The sequence below is a fragment of the Equus przewalskii genome, chromosome 26 (genome assembly GCF_037783145.1).
Source record: "Equus przewalskii isolate Varuska chromosome 26, EquPr2, whole genome shotgun sequence".
Taxonomy (NCBI): Eukaryota; Metazoa; Chordata; class Mammalia; order Perissodactyla; family Equidae; genus Equus; species Equus przewalskii.
The window spans coordinates 7,923,801-7,937,091 of record NC_091856.1 but is presented as its reverse complement, the minus strand read 5'-3'; the positions used below and the strand labels follow the sequence as shown (position 1 = coordinate 7,937,091).

At 38.8% G+C, this 13,291-nt stretch overlaps 1 protein-coding gene across 2 annotated transcripts in view; it reads left to right on the top strand.

The window, feature by feature from the left end:
• Nucleotides 1-13,291, top strand: part of GRIN3A (glutamate ionotropic receptor NMDA type subunit 3A) — a 150,601-nt gene that overhangs the window by 52,593 nt on the left and 84,717 nt on the right. For both annotated transcript variants that reach the window (XR_011533351.1, XM_008522467.2), the window contains exon 3: nucleotides 11,625-12,672. Coding sequence is in view for 1 of the 2 variants with exons in the window: in XM_008522467.2 (XP_008520689.1) it covers nucleotides 11,625-12,672 (1,048 nt within the window). In the remaining variant the exon portion in view is untranslated. The remainder of the gene's footprint in view (nucleotides 1-11,624; nucleotides 12,673-13,291) is intronic.

The window sequence follows — 13,291 nt, the reverse complement described above, 5'->3', positions numbered from 1 at the left end:
TGATTCTAATGTGGGGTATTCTCATCCACCTTTACAAAAATTTACTGGCATTGTGACCAAGGCAAAGTTATTCAATCTCTTGAAACTCCAATTTCCTTAACTATAAGGATTCCTACTTGCAAAGTTAAGTGGTATGCCTAAGGTCATTCAGCTAGCACTTTATAGGGGAAGATTTAAATCAGTTCATTTAAATTCAAGTTCCAGGAGCTTTCAGAATTAAAATAAACTTTTCTTAATTGGGATCCCGTTACTTTGTAATTCATATTCCTTTAGCCAAAAGCTATAAATCAGGAGGCATGATTACCCTTGTATAAGCATTCTCGTCCTAAGGACCTCTATGGAGCCAAACTAGTCAGCCTGTATGTTTCAACATGTACTTAAAAGAAATGTAGTTGCATTGACCATGGAAGCCAGTGGTGGGATGCTGGTAACACTGGTTTTTTGGATTCCCCAAGGAGAACCTGTTGCTGTGGGTGACCTAGTGTGTTCAGCTGTTACTCCTAGGTTAACTTTCTCTGCTAGGGTTGCCAAGAAGTTAGTACTTTCAGAAAACACATGCCTTGGTGTCAAGAATCTTAAAGACCAACATTTAAGGTCTGTGTTTCCAGATGTTTCCAATAGGAAACTGGACTAATTTGGCTGAAATCCTTTGAATTTGCCCCTTCTTCAATGTCACTTAGGTCATGTGAAGAGCTGAGTCTGAAATTTTCTCTAAGTCATGAGAGCTTCAAATAAGGAACACTGAAAAATATGTATTCCCTCAGGACCCTATTTTGAATACAGCTTAAATTTGCTTAATCCTGCATCTAACAGGTTTTAAACTATGGAATTTTTCCAAATTAGGAAAGTTTCCAAGCTTTTATTTGCCTGAGAGAAAATTGTCTTCTTCGTTGACATTTTTTACTTTGTTTGCATCTACTATAAAATTTGGAAACATTTTAAAAAGAGGTATGAAGATAGGGCAATACTGCAGCCCTCTTCTGAATTCTAGATCTCTCTCTCTCGGGGCCACTTCAACTTCCAGACCCAGTAACCCTTCGGATGGATGTTAGACTGGTAAATGCTGCATATTGTCCCATTGCCAGGGCCATGCTAAAGGAAAGGATATCAGAACCTGGACTAGTGCTGGAGCCAGATCTAGAGAGCTAGAATGAAGGAATTTGGGCTATTACAGGAAGCAACCAGGAGCAGTCCAAAGGATGGATGCAGACAATAACTGTGGAGAAGAGTCAAGGGTCATGCCAAAAAGCGAAGGGAAAGGAAAACAACTTAAGGGTATGGAATAGATCTAACTACCATGTTGGAAAAAAACACACAGAGAAAAAAGTGCCAGCTTGCCAGTTGTGCCACATGAAAGCAGGAAAAGAGAGTGCTATAGCCATGTGTCCAGTTTCTTGATGTAGTGACCCCCTCACACACACACCAATTGTAACACAGCCAAAATTGTATATTAAAATGACCCAATTCCATACATTAGTATTTTTCTCCTCTTGGGAAAAAAGTCAAGAAGAACAAGAGCTCTCCTTCCACATTACAGTTTCACTTGTAAGTAACTGAATTTTGCAGATATTGGCAAAACATAGACCCAATGATTCATATGTGTGTACATATGCACATTTAATATGTGATTAAATTGCTGTTGTCCATTCACCGATAGAAATCTATTTTAAAAGATGAGCTGTGTGAGCTGTTTTAAGAGATGATGCAATCAAGGACTAAAATGTGTGGGGCCCTATACTCTGAAGGTTGAAATTTAGCAATTTCCAATTCCTATTAAGTTCCTTATCATCAGGTTTCTCATTGAATTAATTTCTGGTTTTGATACTATCCATTATTCAGGGGAAAAATGTATTGGAATTTTAATGCTTTGAACAGTCCATAGATTGCAAATGCAAATACTTCCTGGTTGATCAAGCTCATTCTTCTGGCAAAGTGGTGAAGAGCTCTTTAAGAGATATATGTTTGATTTGAACAGAAGGCATGTGTTTAATTGCGTTTACCAAACATTGCTGAGGAGTTACGCTGGCCAGATGCCATGTTGTGCCTAAGATTCAAAGATGACTCCGTACTATAGGTGCTTAGATGAACACTGACATCTCTTTCAGCTTGACACCCTGCAGTGTTATGAAGCACGGAAGTGGGAAAGGGAAGATTTGTTCATTCCTAACAGCAACTCTGTAGAAGAAACTGCTCTCAGAATGTGGAGAATGTCAAAATCCGTGACTTGTAAGACTTAACAGTCTAAAAAGTCAAAGATGAGTTAATCAGCTGCCACATACTTATCCTTTAGGGTTACTAAGGAGGATTTAGCGAAGACAGTTAAGGAGTCATTTTACGTGTAGCTCAAGAAATCATCTATATTTAATGCTTAATTTGGAGAGCTGCCTCAGGTATGGAGAACAAAATCAAAGCAATGTCCTCTGACAGAATTGGACCATGGGTAAGCTTTGTGGCTAAGGTGGCAAATTCATGTTATCATGAAAGGGAGGCAGACACGACAGGGTCTGTTTCAGTGAAAGAGACCAAATGAGTAACAACTGGCCATACAAATAGACAAAGATTCTCCAGGATGATAAAAAAAAAAAAGAAAGAGAGAGAGAGATGGTAAAAGAGACATTGAAAAATATAAAAGGAAGTAAAATGGATTTCGGAGGGTAGTGGGAGGGGGCCTAGAGGGGCAACTACAAAAAAAAAATAGTTAAATTAAGTAGAGACAGTCAAGAGCTGATTTTAGACAAGATCTCTTCTGAACAGGATGAAATATTGGCAATTCCTTTGTACAAAGTCCACCAAAAGGAAAAGAGGAGAAAATTCAGAAAAATAAAATGAGAGAAAGAACATTAAAAGAATGATGAGATAACCAAAGATTAATCCACATGTCCAAAACTGTAAGGATACTGGAGGAAGGGGAAATAGTCTAGAGCCTGAGGAAGAGACACAAAATGAGAATCACTTAGGGAATGAGAAGAATTAGGGAAAAGTCTTGAAAAGTAGTAAATATCACACACGTATTAAAATACAAACATAAAATATAAATAGTTAATAATTCAGACAACTGGAGATCTACAGAGGTTGTGAAAGATCAGAATTGGGTGTAAGTTTTCTAAAAGACATAAGACTATTCAAAGAGAGATAGTTTGGGGCTCTTCAATGATAAAGAGCAGAAAAAAGCTATATAAGTCTAAGCTTGTGACAAATACAAAAGTGTAGATATTTGGAGGATGTTTTTGAATGGAAGATTCGTTACGTGATTGTAGACACAAATTGTGTGAAGAAAAGATGGGATTTCTGAACACCGCTGGCTCTCTTCCCAACTCTCCTTCACTCCTCCCAGAAAAAGAAGAATGGGAAATTTTAAAACTATTCCTTTGTCTCATGCTAAAAGGGCTTTATTGAGCTTTTCTGCTATAGTCAATAGACCTAGAGCTAAAAGTGACCAAGAAATAAATATTTAGATTCTCTGCACAGAAGTAAGTAAACCTGATAAGAATTAGGTGCTACTGGTGAGAGGGGAGTTGGGTAGATGGTCACTGGCAATAACGTGGCCAAAGATTTCTAATCAGGCAAAGGCAAAAAAATCAAAATTAAATTCTCGCAGGCTAAAAAGTTCTATAGAGCTTTATGGAGGGTGAACAAATCTCTCATTGCTCAGGGGAGAAATATTTAATAGGACGAGATGATCATGGGAAAAGAAATTCAGCTCATTTTTCAAGACATAAGAGAATGAGGGTACAGATTTTTTTAATGATACAAAGAAAGTTCCCAAAGGGAAAAATAAATGTTAAGGCTTTACGGAGCAAAATAGACATTCTCGTAGATAAGATTAATGGAAGGCAACAATAGAGGAAAAAGGAAAAGATAAAGAGGGCAATTTAAAAAGAAATGAAAAACAAATGAAAGAGGTAGATAGACAGAGACAAGTTGGTGTGTGAAAAAAGATCATAGTACAAATAAATATATGACCTATCAACAACTGGGCGTAGAAGGAGACACATAAGGATGATGATGCATTTAAACAACAAAGAGGTAAATTCATATATTGCCAACAATGGGATTATTACAGAACTAGTTCCAAAGCAAGAAAAGATACAGATTTATAATAAACATAAAAATGTAATATCAGTAAAACTTTCTATGCTGAATAAGATGGAAGAAAAATCAGGAGGCAACAAGTCTTGAGATCTTTAATAACAAGACAACATTATTTGTAGCAGGAGATTTTTATTTAATTTTAATAAATTTTAGAGCAAGTTTAAAAGAGTGAAAATAGTACATGAATAACATAATTCATCAGATAAATTAAGATAAACACTGCAATTAACACTCTATTTTTAAAGAAGAAGATATGAACACAAGTATGTCCTCATCCAAAAGAAAATTAGAGGAGAGAGAGGTGGGAGGAGACCTAGAAAGAAGGAATTAACAAAATAACAACCAAAATTAATTGAGGAATCCTTAAGCTAGTATAAATGGTATTATATGGGATTCCATAGCAACAAATTCCTGGAAAAATATCGTTTGCCAAGATTGACACAGAGAAATGGGAAGCTTAATAGAAGAGATTGAAAAAGTGATTTAAAGAATTACAATTCTTAAAAAAGTGCCAGGCCCAGACAGTTTTACAACTGACTCTCAGAAACTTAAGGGGGAAAACAAAACACTAAACATTTCAGTTGAAATTGATCTAAAAGATTTCTCATGAAAGTCCTTTGCTTTCTGTAGTTGTAAGAACACCTTTGGTCCCATTTTGAAAATAATACAGTAAAACTTTTCTCAAGTGAATTACAGTGGGAAGGTATAATGAGATCTATGCTTTACTTTTCAAGTGCCCAAAAACGAGTTAAAGAAATCAGAAGAGGACTTCCACAAGCCATCTTGTCCACATCCACCCATCTGCTTGCCTCTGGGCCCTGTATTCTCTCTGCCTCCTCTAATGTTCATGCTCCTCTCTTATCACAGCAAAGAGCATCACCTCCACTTGCACCTTAGAGCACAATCCTTTTTGCCCCTCAAGGGCATTGTCCCAGGAATTCCCCCTCCTCTGTCTCACATCAACAATTTTTCTATCTTTTCTAGATCATTCCCATCAGCATGGTTACATACCTATATATAAATGTTATACACACACATATATACGTTTATACGCACACACTTTTACTTGATTTTTCCCCTCCACCACTATTCCACTTTTCTCTTTCTCTTTGCAGCATAACCCTCTAAAGAGCTGTCTCCAGTTTCTCTCTTCCCCTTCTCTCTTGAAGCATTAGGCTCCAACACTTCACTGAAATTACTCTCATGAAGTCACCAGTGGCCTACATGTTTCTAAAGCCGATGGTCAGTCCTCAGTCCTCATTGTATTGGATCTATTAGAAGCATTTGACACAGTTGATCACTATCTCCTCCTTGAAACATCTTTTTCACTTAGCTTCTAGAACACAACACAGCCTGCTTTTCTCCTGTGTCTCCGGCTACTGCGCAGTTTCCTTTGCTGGTTCTTCCTCACCCGCTCCACCTCCAAATGTTGGAGTGTCCCGGACTTACTCTTGGGACCACTTCTGATCTACAGTTCACACTGTGATCTCATTTGGTCTCCTTAAGTACCACGTATAGAGTGATGGCTCTCAAATTTGTATCTCCAGTCCAGACAATCTCCAACTACCTACTCGACATCTCCATTTGGATGTCTATCAGTTATCTCTAACTTAATATTAGCAGAACTGAACTCCTGGTAGTTCTCATCCACCTCAGTCCTGACTCTTCTACAGTTGTCTTTATCTCCATTAATGGCAACCCCAGCCTTCCAATTGCTCAGGGCAAAAACTTTGGTGTCATCCTTGCCCCTGTTTTTCCTAGTAATATCTGAGCCATCAGCAAATCCTGCCAGTTTCACCTTCAAAATATTTCAAGATCCAACTAATTCTTCCCGCCTCCATTGCCACTACCTCAGTTCAACCACCATCACCTTTATTCTGGGTATTTGAAACAGCCTCCTAACTGGTCTTTCTGCTTCTGCCTTTGTCTCTCTTTAGTCCATTCTCAACACAGCACTGTGACGAGCCTGTTAAAATGTAAGTCATATCGTATCACTTCTCTGCTCAAAACCCACCAATGACTTTCCAACTCTTGTAGAGAAGAAACAGAGTCCTTAAAATGACCCTCAAAATCCTATTTTCCCCAACTCCCACTCCCTGTAAGTTTTCTCTGACCTCGTTTTCAACTCTCCTGCCCCTCGCTCCCTTAGCTGCTCCTCAAACGGATCAGACACAACCCCACTTCAAGGATGTTGGATTTGCTGCTCCCTGTACAGTGAATGCTCTTTCCTCAGCTATCCTCCTGGTTAGCTCCTTGCCTTTCTTCGGCTCTTTACTCAAATATCACCTTCTCTGAGAGGCCTGTCCTGGCCTCCCTACTCTAAAATTTCACCCCACTAACTACCAACCCTGACACATCTTATCTCCATACTCTGTTTTATTTTTCCTCTTTGCACTTAGCACTATCTAACATCCCGTACATATTACTTATTTATTCTGTCTCCTTCAGGAGAATATAGGCTGCATAGATTTTTTGTCTATTTTGTTCACTACCATATCCTTCAGCACGTACAACAGTGCCTCACACCAATGAGTATTGTTGAATGAATAAATGATTGAATGGATGATGTATTGTTTTGTTAACATCTTTGTTCATTTGTTTTAATGAATAAGAAAATCCTTTAATTAGTATATCAAGTTTTGTGTGCAAATCTGGCTTCTAAAACATATCTTAAATATATTAAACACTGATCTTGCTTATACTGCGTACTGTCTCAAAAACATTTTCTACACAATTTGCAAAGTGCAAATTTTATCTGGGTTTCTATACAAATCAACATATATTCTTAATTAGTGACATAATTGGGAGCTCTTACTAAAGTAATAAGTTACCTCCATGCAAATTAACTAATGAGCTTCATTCTTTTAGCAGAGTGGCATCTTGGGAGGTTTACTGATAAGAAAGATGTATACCTGAACTGCTTTGTTAGACACTCACTATGCACAATGCACAGCGCTAAAGTAGGTTCTCAATCACAGAGTGAGGTCCAAGCCCTTCTTATACCATGACAAAGCTATTGCCATATTCTTCTGGGTGGTGTCCTGCTCACCATTTCTTCCTTCTTATAGACACAGTTTACCTGTTTCCAGATCAATATTGCTAATGCAGACCTCTGGTTATATCATTACTCTGCTCAGAAATCTGCATGGCTCCCCTTTTCCAATTAAATAAAATCCAATCTCAAAAAATGGATATGCGAATCCTCTATAATCTAGTTGCAATCTGCTTTTCCTATGTTATTTTCTCATTTTTCTGCCCTGCTCTGCAATCAGAGCCTCAGGCTCACCACTCCCTGTTACATTCTCCACCTCCTTACCTTTCCTGATAACATTCCTGAATCTGGAAGATTTATTTAAAATTCATATCTAGGCTGGAGCAATAGTGTGATGAACACAGAGTGTGGTAGCGTTATTGGTCCCTGTCACCTAGGCACTAAATTTCTATAAAATGAATTTAAGGTTACTTTTCTCCTTTATTGTACCCATGATGCTCTATGGTTCACATTCAGCTGATATTCAACTAAATCCTCCAGGTCTTATGTATATGACCTTCCATCAAGCCGAGTTTTACACATTCTTAGTGTGGTTTGTGAGCTAACTGCAACCCTGTGCATTTGGCCCTCTTAAAATCTCTACTTTTCTTTTTGAAACCATATCTCTTGATTATGCCATCTTCTCTCCACTTCTACTGCCATTTCCTTAGCCTTGCCGCTTTAAGCACCCTGTGAAACCAGCAGAGAGACAGGAAGAGAAGAAGCCAGAGGAGGGAAGGAGCATTATTCCTCATATAAGAAATTACATTCATCTCCCTCCTCCTTCCAAATCATTTCCTATAGAACTAGCAGGAAAAAATGTTTTCTAAAATCATGTCTGATGGTATTGTCCCTCCCCAGATAAACCTCTCTCAATGGCTCTCCATTACCGTCTTCTTGGCCTCAGACCTTTTGTAATTCATTTCCCACCCTCATCTCCAGCCTTATTTCTCACTGTTTATCATCATGCAGCTTGCACACTCTGTCTCTGGCTTTTGCACACGCATCTCCCCGAGTTGAAAGCATCAGTCCCCAGCTTCTCTTCCTGGCTAACTGTAATTCCTTCTTCAAGACTCAGCTCTGGTACTTCCTCCATTAAGAAGCCTTCCTTGTCACCCTAGAGTAAAACGTGCAGGTGCCCTTGCTCTCTGTTCCAATGGTTCCCAGGTTTACCTCTATTATGATGCTCATTACCCTGCTTTAGAATTGCCTGTTCATCTTTCTTTCTAGAAAAATCCATCACTAGACTTTGAGCTCTTTGCAAACAATGAGTGTGTCTTTCAACTCTATAACTCTAGTGCTAAGAACAGTGCCTGGCATCAGTTTATTTTGCCAATAAAATTGTTCCTGGTTTTCCTTTTTCTCGTTCATCCAAGAAGAGTCCAGGGCAAGATAAAGAGTCTGGGGCATGAACATGGTAGAATTTGATTTAAGCAGAACCTGGATTTCAACCTTTTAATCTTTTAATGAATACAGTAAGCATTGAAACTACACTATGCATTGTCATTACCTTACAAAGACTGTGAAGTGTGACTATAACTTAAAGCTATCAATGAGATGATTTTAATTTATCCTTACTGTAAAAGTGAAAATAAAACAAACAGAAATAATCTCTCATAAATGGGAATTCTCTGAGACCCAATTTCCTCATGCAGATTGCATAGAGAAACAAGCCCTGGATTTTCTGGTCTGGGAAAATGGAAGACATTTAGATCCTGGTTGATTTGCCTTTTTGTGACACATGAATGCCTCAAAGACACCCAAGCATTGTCCTCCGGTCATGGCCATCTTGAATGTTATTTAATACGGATAACAAGGAATGGTTTTGCGGGAATGAGGGACTTATACAATCTCTGAAAGATTTCTAAAGACTTCTAGTTCTTCTTTTCTGAGATTATTTAAATATATATTTATTCAGGGGCAGTCTTTGAAGCATCCATCCAGTTAAAATCTATAATCACTAAGCCCTACATATTCTTAAAATAATGAAGGGCTTCTCTTTCTACAACTTCACTTTCCTGATCACTAAATTAGCCAAGTGAAATTACCTATTTATTACTAACCATTTTATTCCCTAGGCTATGTCAGCAAGTGCAAGTGTGTGTGTGTGAGGGTGTGTGTGTGTCTTAAAAAATCTGAAACTAAGTTGCTCCTCAGAAACACAACTGTAGTCACCTTTCCCTTATAGTACCTAGGTAATTATCAATTGATTAATCTGTATATCGTAATGATTTGTGTCCCTACTTCTCTAAAAAAGCAAGAAACTGTTTTAAAGTCTAAGATAATTGAGACTTCATTACTTGTTGCAAAATAGAATTCATTTTAAGTGGTAGAGCCCCACTGGGGAGTGCTAACATGAATAATTACCATTACATGCAATCTACCAAAATGAGTAGTTTCATTGCATTTAGTGATAGTATAGCATCTTCAAATGTGATTGACATTTATATCTCTAATGAAAATTAGTACATTCTTCACACTTTCAGATTTTTCTATGTCCCTTCTGTGGCAGCATAGCTTCTTACTGCTTGTATATGCATTTGTAAATTAATGGGTAATGTTTGTGACGGGCAATGGATGAATGTGTTTTGCTGAGAGCTGTAGGGGAGGAGAACTATTCCTCTACCTTCTAGGTCCTTCTGGCTGGTCTAAGAATTAAACTAACATGAGATAGAACAACGAGAGAAAATCAAGTAAAGTTTAATAACATGTATACATGGGAGAAACCCAGGAAATCTGAGTAACTCACCAAAATGATGGAAGCAATTACCTTAAATACCATCGTCAGCTAAGGACAAAGGAGGATGTTGGGGTAGTGGTTTGGGACTTCAAAGGGGAGGAAGGCAATTTACATGGAGATGGAAAAGCAAATGTTTGATAAACAGATGTTGACTATGCCTTGCAAAGACAATGACAGATGGAGAAAACTTTGATCAAATGGGCCTTGCTGAGTTCCTCCCCGTTTATCACACCTAGTTTATATCATGCAGTATTAGCTCCTTCCTGGAACAGGCCTTCTATCTGAAATTCCTTTAGGCAGTTAGGGGAAGGCGAAAGTTTCTTTCAGAGTCTTTTGTTCTTAAAAATAATCAAGCCATAGAGACACTCATTTTGGGATGGCACATTCTAATCCCTCACAGAACCTAGGCTCATATCATCTGATTCCTCAAAACAATCTTTTATGTTACATTCCACATTCAATTTAATTCTTTTTCATGTGAAATGTGTGTTGGGTACCCTCTATGAGTTTAGTAATGTAGTACTTGGTGTCTCCAATTAGAAAAGTTCTATGAAAGGACTTGGGAAAGTGACCTGGGGATAGCCTTGACTGAAAAAACTTGAACAACAGCCGCCATATCTGGAATATTTGTTCTATGTCAGAAGGTGTGGTGTGTGCTTCATGTGCATTATTTCCAGCTCTTGGTAAAGGAGGAAGTATTATTTTACCCATTTTGCTGATGACAAAACTGAAGCTTAGAGCTCAGTAAGTTGTCCAAGGACAATGTTATAAGGTGGCTGGACCAATTCAAACACAGATGTGTCTGATGTTACAGTCTGGGCTTTTATCCTGACACAAGGTCGCAGCGAAGAGTACAGAGGTGCCACAAAATTCCACGTTACCTCTCATTGTCTTATCTTCCCAGAATCAAGAAAAACACAGAGGCTCCAACCAAGCATTTTCCTGTCTCACCCAGATCAGAACATATACTGACAGTGCCCGGGTTCCCTGGGTTGGGAATCAGTGTATCATTCAGTTGGTAATTTTCCTTTCTTTGGCTTCTGGCAGAAGCTCTCTCTAGAGCCAGAGCCAATTGTTTTTCTCTAATGACTTAGAGGGAGGGTAGCCTGAGGTCATCCTGAGAACTGCCAGTCTATTTATCATCTTTTTTGTTTGTTCCATGGATGATATCCAACAGGCAGCTTTGACTGGTCTCCTGGGGACAGATATGTTGATTGTTTACACTCTACAAAGAGAAACATTGGTAACAAGATTTAACTGTTTTCTAAAATTATGAATGCAATTTTTAAGCAATTATAAAAGTATATGCATACTTATTAAAACTCATTCCTAGCAGCAAAAATTATTTATCAAGCTGATTTAGTTGCAATCAAATGTAGTGAGTAATAGAAAAAAGACATGTTAAGGATGCCGCAAACCTCCTTAGCTTGGAAACTTGTGAGAATATATAATTAACAGTTTATAACAGAAAACAATTAACACATCCCTTATCTAGAAATAAAGAGATTTGGAGCAAGATCAAGAGCCAAACGCCTAGCCCTGGTGTTAAACCTGAGGGTGAGATCTCATCGGCTCAGAGAAATAAGACTCTTCTCCTAGAAAAAGTCTAGCTAATTAATTCCTGAAGAAAATATAGGCAATGCCTTTTTTAAAAAGATTAGAGTTTCTTTTTATTAAGACAGAGAAGCAAAGATGAGCACTGTTTCCTGTTTTGGGCGTCACCTCTCTTCCTTACTTTTTGCCTTTGCTCCTCTTTGCCAGGTTTCTAGCCAACACCACCTTCAGAGGCCTCAGTGGTTCCATCAGTGTAAAAGGTTCCTCCATCATCAGCTCAGAAAACAACTTTTTCATCTGGAATCTGCAACATGACCCCCTGGGAAAGCCAATGTGGACCCGCTTGGGCAGCTGGCAGGGGGGAAAGATTGTCATGGACTATGGAATATGGCCAGAGCAGGCCCAGAGACACAAAACCCACTTCCAACACCCAAGTAAGCTACACTTGAGAGTGGTTACCCTGATCGAGCATCCATTTGTCTTCACCCGGAAGGTAGATGATGAAGGCCTGTGCCCTGCTGGCCAGCTCTGTCTAGACCCCATGACTAATGACTCTTCCATGTTAGACAGCCTTTTTAGCAGCCTCCATAGCAGTAATGATACAGTGCCCCTCAAATTCAAGAAATGCTGCTATGGATATTGCATTGATCTGCTGGAAAAGCTAGCAGAAGACATGAACTTTGACTTTGACCTCTATATTGTTGGGGATGGCAAGTATGGAGCCTGGAAAAATGGGCACTGGACTGGGCTGGTGGGTGATCTCCTGAGTGGGTCAGCCCACATGGCAGTCACTTCCTTCAGCATCAATACTGCACGAAGCCAGGTGATAGATTTCACCAGTCCTTTCTTCTCCACCAGCTTGAGCATCTTAGTGAGGACCCGAGACACAGCAGCTCCCATTGGAGCCTTCATGTGGCCACTTCACTGGACCATGTGGCTGGGAATTTTTGTGGCTCTGCACATCACTGCCATCTTCCTCACTTTATATGAATGGAAGAGCCCCTTTGGTATGACTCCCAAGGGGCGGAATAGAAGTAAAGTCTTCTCCTTCTCTTCAGCCTTGAATGTCTGTTATGCCCTCTTGTTTGGTAGAACAGTAGCCATCAAACCCCCAAAATGCTGGACTGGAAGGTTTCTAATGAATCTTTGGGCCATTTTCTGTATGTTTTGCCTTTCTACATACACGGCGAACTTGGCAGCTGTCATGGTAGGTGAGAAGATCTATGAAGAGCTTTCTGGAATACATGACCCAAAGGTAATACTTCTTTTTACTCTAGCTTTCTTTATTGCCCATTATAACTCCATATATTTTGTCTTATGCTACAGTATGTCTATGTCCTTTCACCTGACAAGAGAATATTCTCTCAGCCATCTCTAGAGACTAGTGCCAAAGTCTGCTGCTTAATTGAACTAAATATTTCCTTGTTTTATTAAGTGAAACAATGAAAATGAGGAGTTTTAAGGGGTGTTTATCCTAGAGAAAGTCTTTCTGGTAGAAACAGTTATTAGTGTAGTTTGTCCTTATGTTGTTTGACTGTCTGACAAAATTACTATCAAGAAATAGTCTTACAGAGAATTTTCACCCAAAGCAGACTTCAAAAACTGATTAATTAATTTTCTTGGGAATGAATGGAAATAAAGAGTGGGACCCATATTTTAAATAGTAAAGAATCCTTTTTTCTCCATTAAAAAATAATAAAATGAAAAGAACTAACATTTTATCCTAAGCAAAATCAGATGCTAGAGAACTCAATGCATATAGAACAGGGAGTACTGAGCTGAGGTGGCAGGATTAGCTAAGAACAGGGTGTCCTTAAAGAGTAGGGGAAGCTGTACAGTTGGCCACCTTGGGTTAGAGGAAAGTGCCAGCAGTT